Here is a 19,578-nt window from a genome sequence, read left to right as displayed (position 1 = left end):
TAATTCTTTCACTCGCGCTTATTGGCTGTTGTTTCTCTTCAGTTGTACAAGAAAAAGGGTGAAAGAATGAATTTTGTTGACTACCCTTATCACCCTATCTGCCTTCTCTTCAAATTTTCTACTTCCACCCTCTCTCTCTCTCTCTCTCTCTCTCTCTCTCTCTCTCTCTCTCTCTCTCGTATAATATTTGCTTTAAAAAGTACGTATTTTGGAAGATTTAATTACCCTTTGGTGGCTTGTATTAGACTGAAGTGGATAATTTACCAAATTCAATACATATTGAACTTCGAAACGGATCGAAGGTACAAGATGGATCGAAAAGGAAGAAAACTTCTCCCTTCCAAACCTACCAATGTGGAAGGGATAAGTTTTCTTTGTGTCTAATTCATTTGCAAGTTAAACATCCATTCCCATACAATGTCTTAGAAATATCACACTACTTCTGTTACTCGATTGGAGAAAGACTTACATGTACCCGATAAATTGCGAAGGTGCATTGAGTCTTTCCCATGCGGTTGGATTTATTTACCTTGGCTAAAAGTGCACAGAAACATATGTATTACCCATTCATTCGGATTAAATTGATTCTTATGTAATTAACAATAACACCCATACATTTCATCTGAATGATACATTTCTAGTTATTCTAGAGAGCAATAAAACTAGAACCAACTCCCAACCCTGAAATCCACAGTTGCTAAGAGTGTACGTACAATCTCCTCTTCCTCCACAACTACGACGAGATCCGTCCTCCTCATAGGTTTGATCCTTCAAATATATGTCTTGGTGTCCACTATTTTTTGGCTATTTAAAAAACTGGACATCCGTCGACGTGAATACCTGGTGCAATGGGGCATGTCGCTAGAGGACAATGATCGAGTTCAGTCCCCCACCATTTCAATTCGTGCTTTGGATTCTGCAAGGCGAAGAAGAGGAGGACGCCCATGAAAGCTGTACCAGCATCCAACGCTGCAGACAGGACGTAGTTGTATTTCTGCCACCAGCGTTTGTGGTATTTGAACACAAAGTAGTTGAAGATACCTCCAGTGATAAGCCAGCTTGCTATGTTAGTGGGAGTTGCAGGCGGCATCCCCGCAAAGCCATAAAGGATGACTGGCATGTTGATCAAGGGAATCCATTTCTTGTCTGGGAAGATTTTGCTCATTACCCAGATTGGAACCGGCAAGAAAGCTCCAACAAGGAATAGCCACACCAAGTTCCTATACAATCCTCCGGGTCCAAATAGTCGCCTTGGTCCAATCAGACCCCATATAACAGAATCATCAAAGGTGACTCTGTATTTAGGACAAGTCCACGGGCTGTTTGGATTTTGGGATTCAAAATCGCATATGTTCTCGATGCTTTCCAGCATCCACCATGCAACTGCGAGGTTCACAATACCGGAAACTAGAGTTCCCACCAGCTGGGAACAAACATAATTAAATGTCAGTTTAATAAGGTGAATAACCACCTTTAACAAGAACAGAAAGGTTAAGCACAATTTTCTGTGCTGAATCAAATACCTGAGCAGTGTACATGCACCGAGGTGGAATCTTCATATAGTGCCCAAGTTTGAGGTCAGACAGGAAAGAAAGAGCGTGGACAGTGCTGATTCGTCCATAAATTTTGAAAAGCAAGTTTGCAATTGGTTTTCCTGGTAGAACATACCCAATCATGAATTGTGCTATGATATCAAATCGAGGTTGCTACACAGAAGTCACACAAATGATTCGAAGTTTAGAATGATATTTCACAGCTTGTTAGTACATGCAAGAACAAAGGTGGTTGAAATTCAAGAAATCGAAAGATTACTTGGTTAGTGGTAGCTTGAATGACTCCAACAGGGAGGGTCACGATAAAAGACAAGACAAAGGCAAACAGCAAACCCCACCATGGCAGCTGCACAGTTTCTTTCCACACAAAGACATCACCAAGGACAGGATGAGGCTCACCGCTAACAAAACAAGGAACCACCACCCAGGCACTTGTTTGTAATTTTTCATCAATTTCTCATGGATATCCATTTTCGCATTCTTCATTGCCGATTTGCTTTGCTTCAAAATAGCACTAGGAAAAGGAATAAAGGATCACTTTGTCAGTTAAATCAATATATCTATCTAGCGTGCTATGCAGATCTAACAATATGTAGAGACTAAGAGAAGCTATGGCATTTAAGAATTGAAAGTACCTTCCGTGAAACAGTGCCACATGAACGAGGGTTGCACTAAATCTTGCAAATCCTGATCCAATGGACAAAGCGAAAAGGGGGCTAAGATAAAGCTTGCCGTAACTATTATAGGCATCAATATTAAGATCAAACTGGGGTGTTAAGATCTTGGTAGTGTCGTATTTATGCCCAGTAGAAGTGAAGAGCTTGCTGGAAAATATAGGGAACTTCTGAGCATCGAAAGTGTTAAACTTCCAGTAACAAAGAGGCATAATGATGTAGATGAAGATGACAAATCCAACCCCAACATTGAGAATGGAAGTCCATGGCGTGACGAGGGGGCTGCCGTGATAAACAGAAATCCCAGCCCAATCAAGGGTGAAGGCACCAACACCAAGTCCATTGTAACCTGAGCCAATCTGCTGAGCTGTGATACTGTGTGGCCAAGCCCAGCAGACCCATGAGAAGAACGTCAAGATGGGGAAAAGATAGCCAGGGAGTGCATAGTAGAGAAAGCTTGCTGTCAAGGCAATAAGGAAAAACTGCATCCGGGTAAGGCCTTTCGCTTTATGGTCTTTTTCGTGGAGTGCTCTGTGGACAAGTTACAACAACAGCAAAACAGAAACAGCAACAAAGTCATTGATGTGAACAAAACCATAGCACCAAACCAGTAACAACAGACACACATTCAAATTCTATACTTTATGCCCATTGAAGGATTACTTTTACAGCAAAAGTTTTGCTTTTCCTACAAGAAAATTCCCCATCAAAGCAAGATTCACAATTTGAGAAAGTCGTTCATCTTAAAATGGACCTTTATTATTATTATAACTTTACAATTGGAGCGGTTATACGTTGTGACAAATATTATTCCAATCTTTCAAGAGACAGAGCATGATGAAACATTGTTCCCAAGAAACTCAACCATTGAACATGCAACAACACATGGCTTATGATTTCATTGGAAACTGGCAGGGAAACCAACAACACTTTACCATAAAGATGTAAAAGGGAAATTAGAATATGACTGCAGTTTGTTTTACCTACTTTCTTTCCTAATCCTGTTCATCCAAAAACATATTCGTTTACAAAAGAAAAAAAGCAAATTTGGACAAGAAATGGTGAAATTGTTGAAACTATTACACTCCATTTGGTTGGCCAAGAAATGGTGAAATCGAGGAATGAAATACTATGTTCTTTTGAGTTATCACCAGTCAGTTTAGCTATCCTAGTTCACTGAGGACCAAAGAATTCAACTTTATCTTGAGCTTTTATTCTCAAGAACCACCAAAGGGAACGAACATTGATTAAGATACGACGCATGACAATAACCAAGCCTTTACCTAAACAGAGAAACCTGAGCAAGGTTGGAAGGCCACCACATTTCCACCGGGTCGACCAAGTACCTCCTGAGAATCCCAGCCCATCCAATTACCTGCAACAGATCACCAAACCCCAGAATTTAAAATTTATTCACAAAAACATTAGTTCAAAGAGTAAAATCACTTCGAATTGGAGAACAAGCCCAACAATTTGGCTTCTTGATTTTCTAGCATCTACCCACAAACATGATTCTTTTCTTTTCATATCAAATTACAAATAATGAACCTTTTTCTAAATTTAAAGGGCAATATATTTGATATATGCATACAACTATAAACGATTTGATTTTTATAGAGACGATTTTTAAAATGATGGTTAAAAAAATAAACAATTTCGATTATAAAATTCATAAAGTGAAAATACGTTAATAGCAAAGATGATGAGAGTGGAATGCAATTAAGTGGATCCAATTATTATACATTCTTTATGAACAAAAAGTAGGCATTAGACTATAATCTATGCATGGTAAAATCATAATTTTCCAAAATCTCTACCCGACAAAAATGAAATTCAGAAAGCGATAATAAAATATAAAGAATGAAAGCTGAAAAAGGGACGAGTGGTGATGGAACCTGAATGGTGAGGACGAGAACGAGGCTAAGGATAAAGCTCAAGCTCTGCTTGTAGTAAGCCTTCATAATGGTGATTGCGCCGATCGAGTAGGCATCACCCCCACCGGAAGAAATCCCACAATTCGCAAAAATGGTAATAATAACATGCTCCTTTATGTTGAAGGGCCCGGGGTTGAGGCTGAACCGCCACCCAAGGAGGCTGTGCTCGCGGCGGGGGAGGGCGGAGGCCATGAACTTCCCGATGGGCAGAGTAGTAATCTGCATAAGAATGGCGGAGATCGCCAGCGGCTGCGTGCGGTAGGTGAAGAAGGTGTTGAGGAAGATTAGGATAGTGCAGGAAGTCAGCCCCAAGAACCATGCCCTGAATGTCATCACCGGCATCGTCGGGTCGTCGGTCTCCGGCACCACCAGCGCCACCTCTTCTATTTTGCATGGCTCGTGACCGTCCGATTGATGCGGGTAATGGTCGCCGGCGCCGTTAGTGCCGTTAGGCCCCTTCTCTGGGTCGCTGTGGTTCTTGGACGCCATTGAAACAAAGTTGAAAGTTCTCTCCCTCTGTTTTCTCTCAGTGGACTAGTTGTGGTTCTGAAGTAGATGTGAAGTATAGTGGACTCGTTGACGTGTGTGTCTGTTTGTTTCTGCGGTGGTTGCTTGGAATTGAAGTATCGACAGTAAGACCAAGAGACTAGTTACGCACTCATATTTATAAGATATATAATCCATGGCTACAAGATTTTGTGTCCTTCCTGACATTTGTGTCCAGTAACGTGGATTTGGATTCTCTTATGAGCTTAGGAGGCTAAGCTTTCTGAGCAAATCACACGGGTCGTTGAATTTTAATCTAATGGTTATAAACATGAGGATCCTCTAAACGTTATGATAATTATAGTCGTTGGATCAAAATCTAACAGCATGTGTGCTTTGATCAGGAGGCTTAGCTTCCTAAGTTCAGGAAAGAATCCAAATCCCTGTAATGTTTCTGTTCTCGTCCTAGGATACTGTTTTATTATTATTAATAATGTTGCATTTATTATCTATTTGTATTATTAATTTAATAAATGCATGGTCCACTCAAACTTTTAAATTCCATTTATGTTAGAGAGATACAAATAGATGAAAATAATAATATTTCTTATTACTATATTGAACAAATGATACAAATAGATTCTCACATCCCGACCCAAGCCCCCACCACATTTTGGGCTCGACCCCACCGTAATACGATATTGTTCGCTTTGAGCCCCAACCACACCCTTACGGTTTTATTTTTGGGAACTCACACGAGTATTTCCCAATGGGTCATCCATCTTGGGATTGCTCTCGCGAACTCGCTTAACTTTGGAGTTCCTACGGAACCCGAAGCCAGTGAACTCCCAAAAGGCATCGTGCTAGGTAGAGATGAGAATATACATATAAGACTTACAGGATCCACTCCCCTGGGCAATGTGGGATGTTACAATCCACCCACTTTAGGGGCCCGACGTCCTCGTCGACACACTTCCGGCCAGGGATTGACTCTGATACCAAATTATCACATCTCACTGGACGATGTGGGATGTTACAATCCACCCACCTCAGGGACCCGATGTCCTCGTCAGCACACTTCTGGCCAGGGATTGACTCTGATACCAAATTATCACATCCCGGCCCGGGCCCCTACCACATGTCGGGCACGACTCCACTGTAGCACGATATTGTTTGCTTTGGGCCCTGACCACGCCCTCACAGTTTTGTTTTTGGGAACTCACACGAGCATTTCCCAGTGGGTCACCCATCCTGGAATTGCTCTCGCAAACTCGCTTAACTTTGGAGTTCCTACGGAACCCGAAGCCAGTGAACTCCCAAAAAACCTCGTGCTAGGTAGAGATGAGAATATACATATAAGGCTTACATGATCTACTCCCCTGAACAATGTGGAATGTTACATAGATAGTAAGAATAACATTTTTTTAGTACTATTACTATTACGTGTCAAATTCATTAACAATTAACTTCACTACTTTTGCTTTGACTTTAGGGGTGTGCTATTTAAACATCCTTTGTTATTTTTTGTCATTTGATTTTTTTCGATTCATTTGATCAAACAGTCGAAAATTAGAAGGGTGTAGATATTACACCCTAATTTTAAACAAAAGTAATACATTATATTGTATTAATTGTATAGTATATTTTTAATCGGAGAATGTTCATACTTCATAGGACATATCTTTTGTTTTATCGACTTCAAATGGCATATCTAATATAGAATTGTTATATATTCCCTCGTTGAATGGTAGGTACGCTAGACTATTCGTGTTTAGTCTCTGTAATACGTGTGCCCAATAACAAAATGTCTTAGCGTTATGTTTGTATGCCAATTATGTGTGTCCAAAAATCCAAATGAGTTGAATTTAAAACTTTTTATGGCATACATGTTTGATATCGGGTATCAAAGTCACGTGGCGTAACTTTCAATACCAAATTATTTTATAATTGTTTTTTAGCTTGTTGAATTACACAATAATTTCTTAATAATTTATGCCCACGTAGCTTTCGTGCCTTATTTTGCATAAAATGTCATAATTAATTGATCACGTATTATTATTTGTTTTGACTTTATTATACAATTTTATTGACTTAAATATCTTTATTGTGACATTTTAATTATCAATCACATATTGTTATGTATTTAGATTTTTTCGTACGATCTTTTGAACTTTAAATACCTCTACCGTGAGGTTCCAATTGTTAAAAGGTTCTTCCAAGTAAGATAGACATGCAGTTTTATGTCTAAATTTGCAAAATACACATGGTCGCAAGTTGCAAATTTTACCGGCGCGTGTGGGCATCACTTACCTGAGAGATTTTTCAGTGTGACCGTCATACGATGTGGTATACCACGTGTCTCTATAGAAATTGTAGATTATGTGTGTTAAAAAGTTAATAACTTAAAAATTAAAATTTTTCACCATTTACATAAAAATAATGATACACTATCTGTATTCCCGTCACAGCTAAAAATTTATCCAATTACCCTGAAGCTTATCCACACCCAAACGTCTCGTTCTTACCACATGGCACATGGGTTCCACAGGACCCACATAAAATGTGTCCATGTTGCCATGCAGGACAAAGACTTGTGTTGTGCTCGTGTTTGTTCCAGTTCGAAGACAAATATAATGGCATCCACCTGGCAAATGTTGGACCATCCTCTTGGCTTTAGAATTTTTTTTAGTCAAAATATTCATTTGGCACAAACTTCTTATGGAATTGTAGGCATTGTAAGTCTAAATGTAAAGTTAACTTTTGTAAAAAATAATTAAATATAAAATTATTTAGTCTTTAAACTGCATAAAAATTTATAGTTAAAAATGATCTATTTATTTATTACTAGCATTTGTCTACATACTTGTGTGTATTTTTTTTTTTAAATGAGAAGGAGAGAGAGAGAGAGATCCTGGATGGGTGTACTCGAACGTCTTGCACAGGTGGGCTTGTGGCGACAAAAAGCCAGCTTGGCTTTACAAGTGATCTGTCAGAAATAGAGTTCACAGAATACCTACTACGTGGAGGACACTGGGGCCCACAAAGGCATTGTAGTATCTGACGTGTTATGGAATTGTGTTTGTGTGGCCTGCTGCCTGCTGGCATGAAATTCAAATAGTTGATACTTAACATTTTACTCGGTATATATAAAAAACACAAACTTTATATTTTTCTATTAAAATTAAATTTTAAGCTACTATATACATACATATATATATATATACATATATATATATATATATATATATATATATATATTAAAAATGGTCTAACGAGCGCAAATAAGCGAATACAAATATTTGAATTCGTATGCAAACTAGGTAACGGACGCCTTGTCATAGTTAATTCACGTGAATCATATTTATTACAATAATTTTGTATTTAAAAGATATATGTATTTTGTATTGTGTGTTATGGAATTAGAGGAATTAGTTTATATAGTCTATAGACTCTATATATAAGTAGTGATGATCTCCCCTTGGAAAGAAACTAGTAATAGTTGTAGATGAGGCAAAAAGGCGTATCCAATCTACGAATCATGTTATTTCTGAGCTTAGAAAACCACTAATTTTAATTAATAAGATGACACATTGCATAGCTCAATATGCTCTTACTATTTTGGATCACTGAGGTTGGCTGGAGTAAGAACCATATGTTGGCTCACTGGTACAAATGAATAACTAAAAATAAAAATTATGAAGACTCATTTGGTTAGGAGTGCATCAGTAAGGGGGAGAGAGTGTTCCATGCGGCAACATACACATTGAGTCCGATGGGTTACAGTTTCTAATAGATGATTATATATATTAATGTAGGATAGAAAATAAAAATTGTTGGTGGACTTCAACTTATTTATTAGTGAATTCTTATTTTATTTGACTTGGATGAAAAGCAAAAACACCGTTTTACACATTTTGTGGTGTTTTTTTTTTAATTAATTCGTCGAAATAATTTCATCGAAAATAACATTCAAAATGAGCTAGCGATATATTTGGCCCAATAAGACAGAATCATATATATAATTAAGTCATGTTATGATCATTTAATTTACAAATTCAATTAATCATAATATTAATTTCCAATTAACTACAAAACCATTGTTCAATCAATCGATGTGTATATTCACCATCTGTTTTTATTTGGTCAAAATCTGCAGGTGCTTTGGTGTCCGTCAATTGCCGTGTCAGTGGGAGAAGAAAATCCAGTTTGGCACAAGGCGTCACAGACGAATTTGGGGATTTCATGATCGATCTTCCTTCCAATCTACATGCAATTCCCAACTTGGACAAAACGTGTTGTGTTCGAGTACTTGGAATACCAAAGAATGCACAATGCCGACCCGCTTCCGTCAGGAGGCACAAAGGACTCAAACTATCGTCCGTTGGTAATGGCATCCGAACCTACACCGCCGGCACGATAAGGTTCCAGCATTTGACCTCTAAACCTTCACAAGCATGCGTTGAGGAAGCAAGCAACAACAATAAGATATGATCGTACAGATCCATTGCATATTAGACAGGGATCCTGGATGGCGCTTCAGTCACAGCATTGATATGCAAGGCTTTGTACACATCGTACTTATCAGATATAAAGTATATACCTTTATAGGAAAAGTGTGACGACAGATATCATGTGTGTAAATGCTTCGGAAGATAAATATCATATTTTATAAGACAAAGCAAGGAATTTTATCAAAGAAAAAAAAAATTAAGACTGCTTTTTTATCAAGGAATTTTATCAAGGAAAACAGAAAACGACATCATCGGTCATCATCGGTAGGTGTTGACAAAAAAAAAAAACCCAACAGCAGCAAAGGATTTAGATCATACGATGAAACAAAGCAGAGATTGGTCACTCACGAGGCTGCCGCTGTAGTTCGCTATCTGTTTGATTAAATGCCGCACTGAAAAACAAATTCTCGAATTAAAGCTCTCGCCGCTTTTCCCGTTTTTCAGATCGCTTTACGGGGTAGAGGCCTTTTGTCTGAAAATATAGGGGACGATGAGATAGGTCTGCCGGCCAATGAGTGCGTGAGGGTGATTGGACCAATCCTGTATGCCCTTTTGGAACCTAGTTAATCTAATATCAAAAGGCCCGACCCAACCCAACCCAACACGCACTCTCACCTTTATTCCTTTTTTGCTAAGAAACAAAACTCTATTTCTTCTTTCATTTTCACAAGGCAACTCGAAATTATTCTAATATACGGAATTCCAACTTAAGTAGAAATGTATGATTATGTTATCCTAATCAACTGACCTTATTCACGTTTGTGCATTCTCTTTTTTACTTTTGAGCAACCATATAATTGCCTACATAATATATGCATTAGTAATTACTCCAATGGGAAAAGTCCATTCCCCAAACCCAAAAGGGAAGAAACCACAAAATGAAGTGTCTTGGGGGAGTGAGAAGTGGGAGGCAGAGAAAGGGTTGGATAAAAGGGAAAAGAAGGACTCTGTCAAAATGTGATGACGTGAGGAGCAAGGGCATTTCCCCATCAAACCAACAAAATGATTGGGCATTGGGCTACCATTCCATTTCCATCTTCCAAACTCATCGGAGATTATTACTTCCTCTTTCTCCATCCATTATTATTCTTTCTTTAATATCATTATTACGATTGCGATTATTACTCACCCATCAATTAATTTACTACTTACTACTTACCCTCCGTCCTCCATCCTCCATTCCCCTCCCTTTTTTCACTTTTCTTCTTTCCATCTGCCGATTCTGCCCCCCCTGCCCCTACCCCTACCCCTACCCCCTACCCCTACCCGCCCCCACCTTTTTCCTTTGTGTTTGTTGTTGCTTAATGCTCCCTCTTCTTAATCTAATAAATCTCTCTTTTGCTCTCTTTCTCTCTCTCTCTCTCTCTCTCTCTCTATTTATATTAAACGGGGGGGTTCTCTTTGCTGGGCTCTTTCTTTTCGTTTTGACGCCCAATCAATCTAAATTCGTGAGCTTTGTGGGATTTAAGGTTGCATCGTATGAGATTGGATTCCAATTCTGCAAAGTGGGTATTTATTATGCATCTGTAGTTTTATTTTCTTGGCTTGGTGCTTGGTGCTTGTTGCTAGCAGAGGTCATATCCAAGCAATTGGGATGGGGAATGTGAATGGGAGAGAAGATGGTGGTGGAAGCCCCTCTGCGGCCGAGGAAGACAGCGGTGCCGTCGGCATCTTGCAGGAGGGCCCTGCCCACGGCGGCCGTCTTGTTCATGGCTCCGCTGAGTTGATGGGTCAATCACCTCCTCATAGCCCTAGGGCCACTCACTCCCCTTTGATGTTCACTCCCCAAGTCAGTTCCTTTTTCTCTCCTCATCTTACTTGTTTTCAAGGTTTTTGCTTTTCTTAATTTTTCCACCGAGATTCAATTTTACCCAACTGCCATCGAATTGCTTTTTTTTCCTAGAATTGGGGGCTTTTGTGATTCAGCTTAGAACTGGCTCTGTGAATTATGCTGTCCAATTCTTCATTCCTTTTTATTGATAACTTGCTAAGAGGCGGCCCAAATCATACAATTTCTTGTTTCTTTGTGACAAGTCTGTATTTTGGATCATTGTTGTAGCAGAAACTGAAACATGAGTGGTTAATCGTTGGGGAACTGATTGCGCGAACCAAGTAATAATTTTGATACCAACATCCTTCCTCCTCCTCCAATTCTGAATTGGAATATCCGTTTTACATGAATCTGTCTCTTGGTGCACTACCAGATACTAGCACTAAAAGTTTTTAATGCTAAGATCCTTTAGAAATACCATTGGTAATCTGCTTCTGCTCCAGTATATATGATACTCTCAGTCAATGCCCTGAAATATGTTTATCTTACTTGTACCCTTGCCTGTTACTCACACTGATGTATTTGATCTACGGCGATCCATAATATTTTTCCTCTTGTTCAATTATTATTATTATTATTCTTTTTCCAGGTCCCTGTGGTTCCCTTACAAAGACCAGATGAGATACAAATCCCAAACAACTCGTGAATGCAAACATCGGGGTTTGAAGACATGTGCTGTGAGCAAGGAATTCCGACTATGATTACATGGAGCTATGGTGGGAAGGATGTAGCTGTGGAGGGATCATGGGATAATTGGAAGACAAGGTTTTCGAAAATAATAGAAAGAATAATAAGTGGTTTAGATTGTGAATATAGTTTTTGCACTATGTGAACTCTTACTTGAGTTCTTTATTCTATCTTGGTTTTCAGATGGGCTTTACAGAGATCAGGGAAGGACTTCACTATTTTGAAAGTACTGCCATCTGGTGTTTACCAATATAGGTTTATTGTTGATGGGCAGTGGAGGTGTTCCCCTGACTTGCCCTTGGCCCAAGATGATGCTGGGAATTCTTACAACCTTTTGGACTTGCAGGTAATGGTTGTCATCTCTTCTTAGGTTGATACGTGTTTTGGATGAGTGTAACAACCCCATTATAATTGCTTATAACTGTTCATAATCTAAACCAGATAAAGGAAACTCCTAGTCAGATCTTATAAGTAGTGTAACCTTCTTGTAGGATTGAATAAGGGAATAATGAGTATAACCTTTTTTTGAAATGTCCTCTATTCTTTAGCAGGGAAAAGCTCATTTCAGAGTTAGGGATTGCTTGATGTTTATTGTAATATCATCATTCAGAAACTGCATTCATACGAATTTGTTAAAGCATTTAAGTACCCCTTTTTTAGCTTAATCTATTTATGTTTTTTTTTTTCCAGTCTCAACTTAATTCTGTTTATGCAAATCCTACTTTTCAGGATTTTGATTTCCTTTAACTATTCAATGATGATATTAGGCTGTATGGACTAGGGAATATCAGTTATATTGTGTTGACGATATTTCTCATATTCATACAACCGATATATCATATACCATAGTCCATGCATATAAACTTTCCTTTTATACGTTCCATTCAAGTTTCACGTCATTAGAGTCTAATTTCTTTAGTAACAATTTGTGTTGTTATATATGTGCTTTGAAAGCCTCAATAATTAATACCTTCAACATAGCTTAGCTGTTAAATTCATGTTTACCTTTTAAGTAGACTGCTTTTTCGCCACCATTGTGTATCTACTTTCTGTTCGTAAAGCTCTCTATCCAAATTTCTGTTTTTAAGCCTGCACAAAGCTGTCTGCAAAAGAGGAAAATCACGTTGAGCCCAATTAAGTAGATCAGGTTGGACTTGGGGTTGGCTTCTAACTTGAAACACATTGATACAAGACAAACACCAGGGATTTCCTATATCTTGTATAACTCCTACCAAATTGTTAAAACCTCCTGAAACTTATTTTCAACTCTACTCGAGATGGGGAAGACTAGGTCTCTGTCAAACGACAAAATGATATTTCATATGGTCCTGTTCATGGAAATCTTTGTCTTTTCCGGTGAGCTGTAATTATCCCTTTCCTTCATGTGTTCGTTTGGATATTACATAGAGAGTAGGTGACACGCCCCCATCCCGATGTCCCGAGGACATCAGGATTGGGGATCCCGTGTCAGTTGGTAGTTATAGCTTTCGTCTACAGGACTAATAAGAGAAGGATCAAATTACAACCGATTAAAACTTCTTTCTGTTGCACCGCTCTACTTTTAGTCAAACTTGGAGATGATGAGAAATTTATATGCCGTGATTAAAAAAAAGTGCTTGAAATGATAATTTTGTTATTGTTTAAATGTTGGCGAAGAGCGCGAGCTTATGGATCAGACAAAATGACATTCAGTTGATGTAATTTAGCACTTTTTCATTATGTGTGTGTGTGTGATTTTTGAAATTGCACATTTTTTATGAGGATTTTTAATCAATATGTTGTGTTACCCTTTTCTTTTATATTTTCTAAATTACTGCCATCAGTTCTAAATCTCTATAGTGGCATGACAGATGTAAACAGAATGCACTCGTATTTTCTCATTTATTGGTTGCCTGGGTCTTGACCTATAGTTTTAAGTATTAGTGTTGAAATTGTTTGAAAACTGGGCTTGGATGCGCAAGTTCTGTAAGCTGTTTGATATTGTTGGTTCTTCTGCAGGATTATGTTCCAGAAGACATCGGAAGCATTTCCGGCTTTGAACCTCCCCAGTCGCCGGACTCAAGTTACAACAACCTGCAGCTTGGATCTGAAGATTTTGCGAAGGAGCCCCCATCGGTTCCTCCACACCTACAAATGACACTGTTGAATGCACCTTCATCTTACATGGAGATGCCGCCTCCTTTGTCAAGACCTCAACATGTGGTACTCAACCATCTTTACATGCAGAGAGGGAAGAGTGGACCATCTGTGGTGGCACTCGGGACAACAGAGAGGTTTATAGCGAAGTATGTTACAGTGGTTCTCTACAAGTCCTTGCAGAGATAAAAGAGAAAAAAAACATACACTAAGTGTCTGCCTGGACTCCACGGATCCCATTATGTAGTTAGCTTTATATGAATTTCAAAGTCAAATGCCATTTTCGTGGCATCGGTTATGTTGAGGAAGGATTTGTATTTTCACACAATTCCATTGCTTAATGACCATTGATCCATCTTCTTTTGCATACTTAATTCTTTCACTCGCGCTTATTGGCTGTTTGTTTCTCTTCAGTTGTACAAGAAAAAGGGTGAAAGAATGAATTTTGTTGACTACCCTTATCACCCTATCTGCATTCTCTTCAAATTTTCTACTTCCACCCTCTCTCTCTCTCTCTCGTATAATATTTGCTTTAAAAAAAGTACGTATTTTGGAAGATTTAATTACCCTTTGGTGGCTTGTATTAGACTGAAGTGGATAATTTACCAAATTCAATACATATTGAACTTCGAAACGGATCGAAGGTACAAGATGGATCGAAAAGGAAGAAAACTTCTCCCTTCCAAACCTACGTGGAAGGGATACGTTTTCTTTGTGTCTAATTCATTTGCAAGTTAACATCCTTTCCCATACAATGTCTTAGAAATATCACGCTACTTCTGTTACTCGATTGGAGAAAGACTTACATGTACCCAATAAATTACGAAGGTGCATTGAGTCTTTCCCATGCGGTTGGATTTATTTACCTTTGGCTAAAAGTGCACAGAAACATATGTATTACCCATTCATTCAGATTAAATTGATTCTTATGTAATTAACAATAACACCCATACATTTCATCTGAATGATACATTTCTAGTTATTCTAGAGAGCAATAAAAACTAGAACCAACTCCCAACCCTGAAATCCACAGTTGCTAAGAGTGTACGTACAATCTCCTCTTCCTCCACAACTACGACGAGATCCGTCCTCCTCATAGGTTTGATCCTTCAAATATATGTCTTGGTGTCCACTATTTTTTGGCTATTTAAAAAACTGGACATCCGTCGACGTGAATACCTGGTGCAATGGGGCATGTCGCTAGAGGACAATGATCGAGTTCAGTCCCCCACCATTTCAATTCGTGCTTTGGATTCTGCAAGGCGAAGAAGAGGAGGACGCCCATGAAAGCTGTACCAGCATCCAACGCTGCAGACAGGACGTAGTTGTATTTCTGCCACCAGCGTTTGTGGTATTTGAACACAAAGTAGTTGAAGATACCTCCAGTGATAAGCCAGCTTGCTATGTTAGTGGGAGTTGCAGGCGGCATCCCCGCAAAGCCATAAAGGATGACTGGCATGTTGATCAAGGGAATCCATTTCTTGTCTGGGAAGATTTTGCTCATTACCCAGATTGGAACCGGCAAGAAAGCTCCAACAAGGAATAGCCACACCAAGTTCCTATACAATCCTCCGGGTCCAAATAGTCGCCTTGGTCCAATCAGACCCCATATAACAGAAGCATCAAAGGTGACTCTGTATTTAGGACAAGTCCACGGGCTGTTTGGATTTTGGGATTCAACATCGCATATGTTCTCGATGCTTTCCAGCATCCACCATGCAACTGCGAGGTTCACAATACCGGAAACTAGAGTTCCCACCAGCTGGGAACAAACATCATTAAATGTCAGTTTAATAAGGTGAAAAACCACCTTTAACAAGAACAGAAAGGTTAAGCACAATTTTCTGTGCTGAATCAAATACCTGAGCAGTGTACATGCACCGAGGTGGAATCTTCATATAGTGCCCAAGTTTGAGGTCAGACAGGAAAGAAAGAGCGTGGACAGTGCTGATTCGTCCATAAATTTTGAAAAGTAAGTTTGCAATTGGTTTTCCTGGTAGAACATACCCAATCATGAATTGTGCTATGATATCAAATCCAGGTTGCTACACAGAAGTCACACAAATGATTCGGAGTTTAGAATGATATTTCACAGCTTGTTAGTACATGCAAGAACAAAGGTGGTTGAAATTCAAGAAATCGAAAGATTACTTGGTTAGTGGTAGCTTGAATGACTCCAACAGGGAGGGTCACGATAAAAGACAAGACAAAGGCAAACAGCAAACCCCACCATGGCAGCTGCACAGTTTCTTTCCACACAAAAGACATCACCAAGGACAGGATGATGCTCACCGCTAACAAAACAAGGAACCAACACTCAGGCACTTGTTTGTAATTTTTCATCAATTTCTCATGGATATCCATTTTCGCATTCTTCATTGCCGATTTGCTTTGCTTCAAAATAGCACTAGGAAAAGGAATAAAGGATCACTTTGTCAGTTAATTCAATATATCTATCTAGCGTGCTATGCAGATCTAACAATATGTAGAGACTAAGAGAAGCTATGTCATTTAAGAATTGAAAGTACCTTCCGTGAAACAGTGCCACATGAACGAGGGTTGCACTAAATCTTGCAAATCCTGATCCAATGGACAAAGCGAAAAGGGGGCTAAGATAAAGCTTGCCGTAACTATTATAGGCATCAATATTAAGATCAAACTGGGGTGTTAAGATCTTGGTAGTGTCGTATTTATGCCCAGTAGAAGTGAATAGCTTGCTGGAAAATATAGGGAACTTCTGAGCATCGAAAGTGTTAAACTTCCAGTAACAAAGAGGCATAATGATGTAGATGAAGATGACAAATCCAACCCCAACATTGAGAATGGAAGTCCATGGCGTGACGAGGGGGCTGCCGTGATAAGCAGAAATCCCAGCCCAATCGAGGGTGAAGGCACCAACACCAAGTCCATAGTAACCTGAGCCAATCTGCTGAGCTGTGATACTGTGTGGCCAAGCCCAGCAGACCCATGAGAAGAACGTCAAGATGGGGAAAAGATAGCCAGGGAGTGCATAGTAGAGAAAGCTTGCTGTCAAGGCAATAAGGAAAAACTGCATCCGGGTAAGGCCTTTCGCTTTATGGTCTTTTTCATGGAGTGCTCTGTGGACAAGTTACAACAACAGCAAAACAGAAACAGCAACAAAGTCATTGATGTGAACAAAACCATAGCACCAAACCAGTAACAACAGACACACATTCAAATTCTATACTTTATGCCCATTGAAGGATTACTTTTACAGCAAAAGTTTTGCTTTTCCTACAAGAAAATTCCCCATCAAAGCAAGATTCACAATTTGAGAAAGTCGTTCATCTTAAAATGGACCTTTATTATTATAACTTTACAATTGGAGCGGTTATACGTTGTGACAAATATTATTCCAATCTTTCAAGAGACAGAGCATGATGAAACATTGTTCCCAAGAAACTCAACCATTGAACATGCAACAACACATGGCTTATGATTTCATTGGAAACTGGCAGGGAAACCAACAACACTTTACCATAAAGATGTAAAAGGGAAATTAGAATATGACTGCAGTTTGTTTTACCTACTTTCTTTCCTAATCCTGTTCATCCAAAAACATATTCGTTTACAAAAGAAAAAAAGCAAGTTTGGACAAGAAATGGTGAAATTGTTGAAACTATTACACTCCATTTGGTTGGCCAAGAATCGAGGAATGAAATACTATGTTCTTTTGAGTTATCACCAGTCAGTTTAGTTATCCTAGTTCACTGAGGACCAAAGAATTCAACTTTATCTTGAGCCTTTATTCTCAAGAACCACCAAAGGGAACGAAAATTGATTAAGATACGACGCATGACAATAACCAAGTCTTTACCTAAACAGAGAAACCTGAGCAAGGTTGGAAGGCCACCACATTTCCACCGGGTCGACCAAGTACCTCCTGAGAATCCCAGCCCATCCATACCCAATTATCTGCAACAGATCACCAAACCCCAGAATTTAAAATTTATTCACAAAAACATTAGTTCAAAGAGTAAAATCACTTCGAATTGGAGAAGAAGCCCAACAATTTGGCTTCTTGATTTTCTAGCATCTACCCACAAACATGATTCTTTTCTTTTCATATCAAATTACAAATAATGAACCTTTTTCTAAATTTAAAGGGCAATATATTTGATACATGTATACAACTATAAACGATTTGATTTTTATAGAGACGATTTTTAAAATGATGGTTAAAAAAAAAAACAATTTCGATTATAAAATTCGTAAAGTGAAAATACGTTAATAGCAAAGATGATGAGAGTGGAGTGCAATTAAGTGGATCCAATTATTATCCATTCTTTATGAACAAAAAGTAGGCATTAGACTATAATCTATGCATGGTAAAATCATAATTTTCCAAAATCTCTACCCGACAAATATGAAATTCAGAAAGCGTTAATAAAATATAAAGAATGAAAGCCGAAAAAGGGACGAGTGGTGGTGGAACCTGAGTGGTGAGGACGAGAACGAGGCTAAGGATAAAGCTCAAGCTCTGCTTGTAATAAGCCTTCATAATGGTGATTGCGCCGATCGAGTAGGCATCACCCCCACCGTAAGAAATCCCACAATTCGCAAAAATGGTAATAATAACATGCTCCTTTATGTTGAAGGGCCCGGGGTTGAGGCTGAACCGCCACCCAAGGAGGCTGTGCTCGCGGCGGGGGAGGGCGGAGGCCATGAACTTCCCGATGGGCAGAGTAGTAATCTGCATAAGAATGGCGGAGATCGCCAGCGGCTGCGTGCGGTAGGTGAAGAAGGTGTTGAGGAAGATTAGGATAGTGCAGGAAGTCAGCCCCAAGAACCATGCCCTGAATGTCATCACCGGCATCGTCGGGTCGTCGGTCTCCGGCACCACCAGCGCCACCTCTTCTATTTTGCATGGCTCGTGACCGTCCGATTGATGTGGGTAATGGTCGCCGGCGCCGTTAGTGCCGTTAGGCCCCTTCTCTGGGTCGCTGTGGTTCTTGGACGCCATTGAAACAAAGTTGAAAGTTCTCTCCCTCTGTTTTCTCTCAGTGGACTAGTTGTGGTTCTGAAGTAGATGTGAAGTATAGTGGACTAGTTGACGTGTGTTTCTGTTTGTTTCTGCGGTGGTTGCTTGGAATTTAAGTATCGACAGTAAGACCAAGAGACTAGATATGCACTCATATTTATAAGATATATAATCCATGGCTACAAGATTTTGTGTCCTTCCTGACATTTTTGTCCAGTAACGTGGATTTGGATCCTCTCCTCCTGAACTTCGGAGGCTAAGCTTTCTAAGCAAATCACACGAATCGTTAGATTTTAATCTAATGATTATAAACATAAGGTTCTCTAAACGTTATAATAATTATAATCATTGGATTTTGATCCAACTGCCTTATGCTTTGCTCAGGAAGCTCAGCCTCCTAAATTCAGAAGAGGATCCAAATCCTTGTAATGTTAGTGTTCTCGTCCTAGGATACTGTTTTTTTTATTATTAATAATGTTGCATTTATTATCTATTTGTATTATTAATTTAATAAAGACAAAGTCCACTCACACTTTTAAATTCCATTTATGTTAGAGAGATACAAATAGATGAAAATAATAATATTTCTTATTACTATATTGAACAAATGATACAAATAGATTGTCACATCCCGACCCAAGCCATCCACGAGTATTTCCCAGTGGGTCATCCATCCTGGGATTGCTCTCGCGAACTCGCTTAACTTGGAGTTCCTACGGAACCCGAAACCAGTGAACTCCCAAAAGCCTCGTGCTAGGTAGAGA

At 39.1% G+C, this 19,578-nt stretch overlaps 2 protein-coding genes and 1 pseudogene across 2 annotated transcripts; 1 reads left to right on the top strand and 2 right to left on the bottom strand.

The window, feature by feature from the left end:
• Nucleotides 1–553: 553 nt before the first annotated feature.
• LOC125476391 lies at nt 554–4,762 on the bottom strand (annotated as a pseudogene).
• A 5,961-nt stretch (nt 4,763–10,723) lies between these two features.
• LOC125476390 (SNF1-related protein kinase regulatory subunit beta-2-like) lies at nt 10,724–14,179 on the top strand. Its single transcript, XM_048582463.1, has 4 exons — nt 10,724–10,947; nt 11,579–11,754; nt 11,860–12,022; nt 13,675–14,179. The coding sequence occupies exons 2-4, from the start codon at nt 11,636–11,638 to the stop codon at nt 13,999–14,001; spliced, it is 609 nt and encodes a 202-aa protein (XP_048438420.1). The 5' UTR covers nt 10,724–10,947; nt 11,579–11,635; the 3' UTR covers nt 14,002–14,179.
• Nucleotides 14,180–14,691: 512 nt separating this feature from the next.
• On the bottom strand, nt 14,692–18,949 carry LOC103963131 (oligopeptide transporter 3). Its single transcript, XM_048582462.1, has 6 exons — nt 18,269–18,949; nt 17,651–17,748; nt 16,341–16,910; nt 15,964–16,219; nt 15,675–15,857; nt 14,692–15,574 (listed from the first exon to the last, which is right to left on the bottom strand). The coding sequence occupies exons 1-6, from the start codon at nt 18,794–18,796 to the stop codon at nt 14,960–14,962; spliced, it is 2,250 nt and encodes a 749-aa protein (XP_048438419.1). The 5' UTR covers nt 18,797–18,949; the 3' UTR covers nt 14,692–14,959.
• Between the last annotated feature and the right edge of the window lie 629 nt (nt 18,950–19,578).

Source organism: the organism of the source record quoted next, unplaced genomic scaffold (genome assembly GCF_019419815.1).
Source record: "Pyrus x bretschneideri cultivar Hongxiangsu unplaced genomic scaffold, Pyrus_bretschneideri_v1 Contig19, whole genome shotgun sequence".
In the NCBI taxonomy this organism is placed as follows: Eukaryota; Viridiplantae; Streptophyta; class Magnoliopsida; order Rosales; family Rosaceae; genus Pyrus; species Pyrus x bretschneideri.
This window is presented reverse-complemented; position numbering and strand designations above follow the sequence as displayed.

Excerpts from the sequence above, each read along its gene's own strand:
- LOC125476390 (XM_048582463.1), top strand. The coding sequence starts at position 11,636 with ATGCAAACATCGGGGTTTGAAGACATGTGCTGTGAGCAAGGAATTCCG. Across the intron at positions 11,755-11,859 it reads TGGGATAATTGGAAGACAAG|ATGGGCTTTACAGAGATCAG; the intron begins GTTTTCGAAAAT and ends CTTGGTTTTCAG. Across the intron at positions 12,023-13,674 it reads ACAACCTTTTGGACTTGCAG|GATTATGTTCCAGAAGACAT; the intron begins GTAATGGTTGTC and ends GTTCTTCTGCAG.
- LOC103963131 (XM_048582462.1), bottom strand. The coding sequence starts at position 18,796 with ATGGCGTCCAAGAACCACAGCGACCCAGAGAAGGGGCCTAACGGCACT. Across the intron at positions 17,749-18,268 it reads TTCTCGTCCTCACCACTCAG|ATAATTGGGTATGGATGGGC; the intron begins GTTCCACCACCA and ends GATCTGTTGCAG. Across the intron at positions 16,911-17,650 it reads GCTCAGGTTTCTCTGTTTAG|AGCACTCCATGAAAAAGACC; the intron begins GTAAAGACTTGG and ends ACTTGTCCACAG.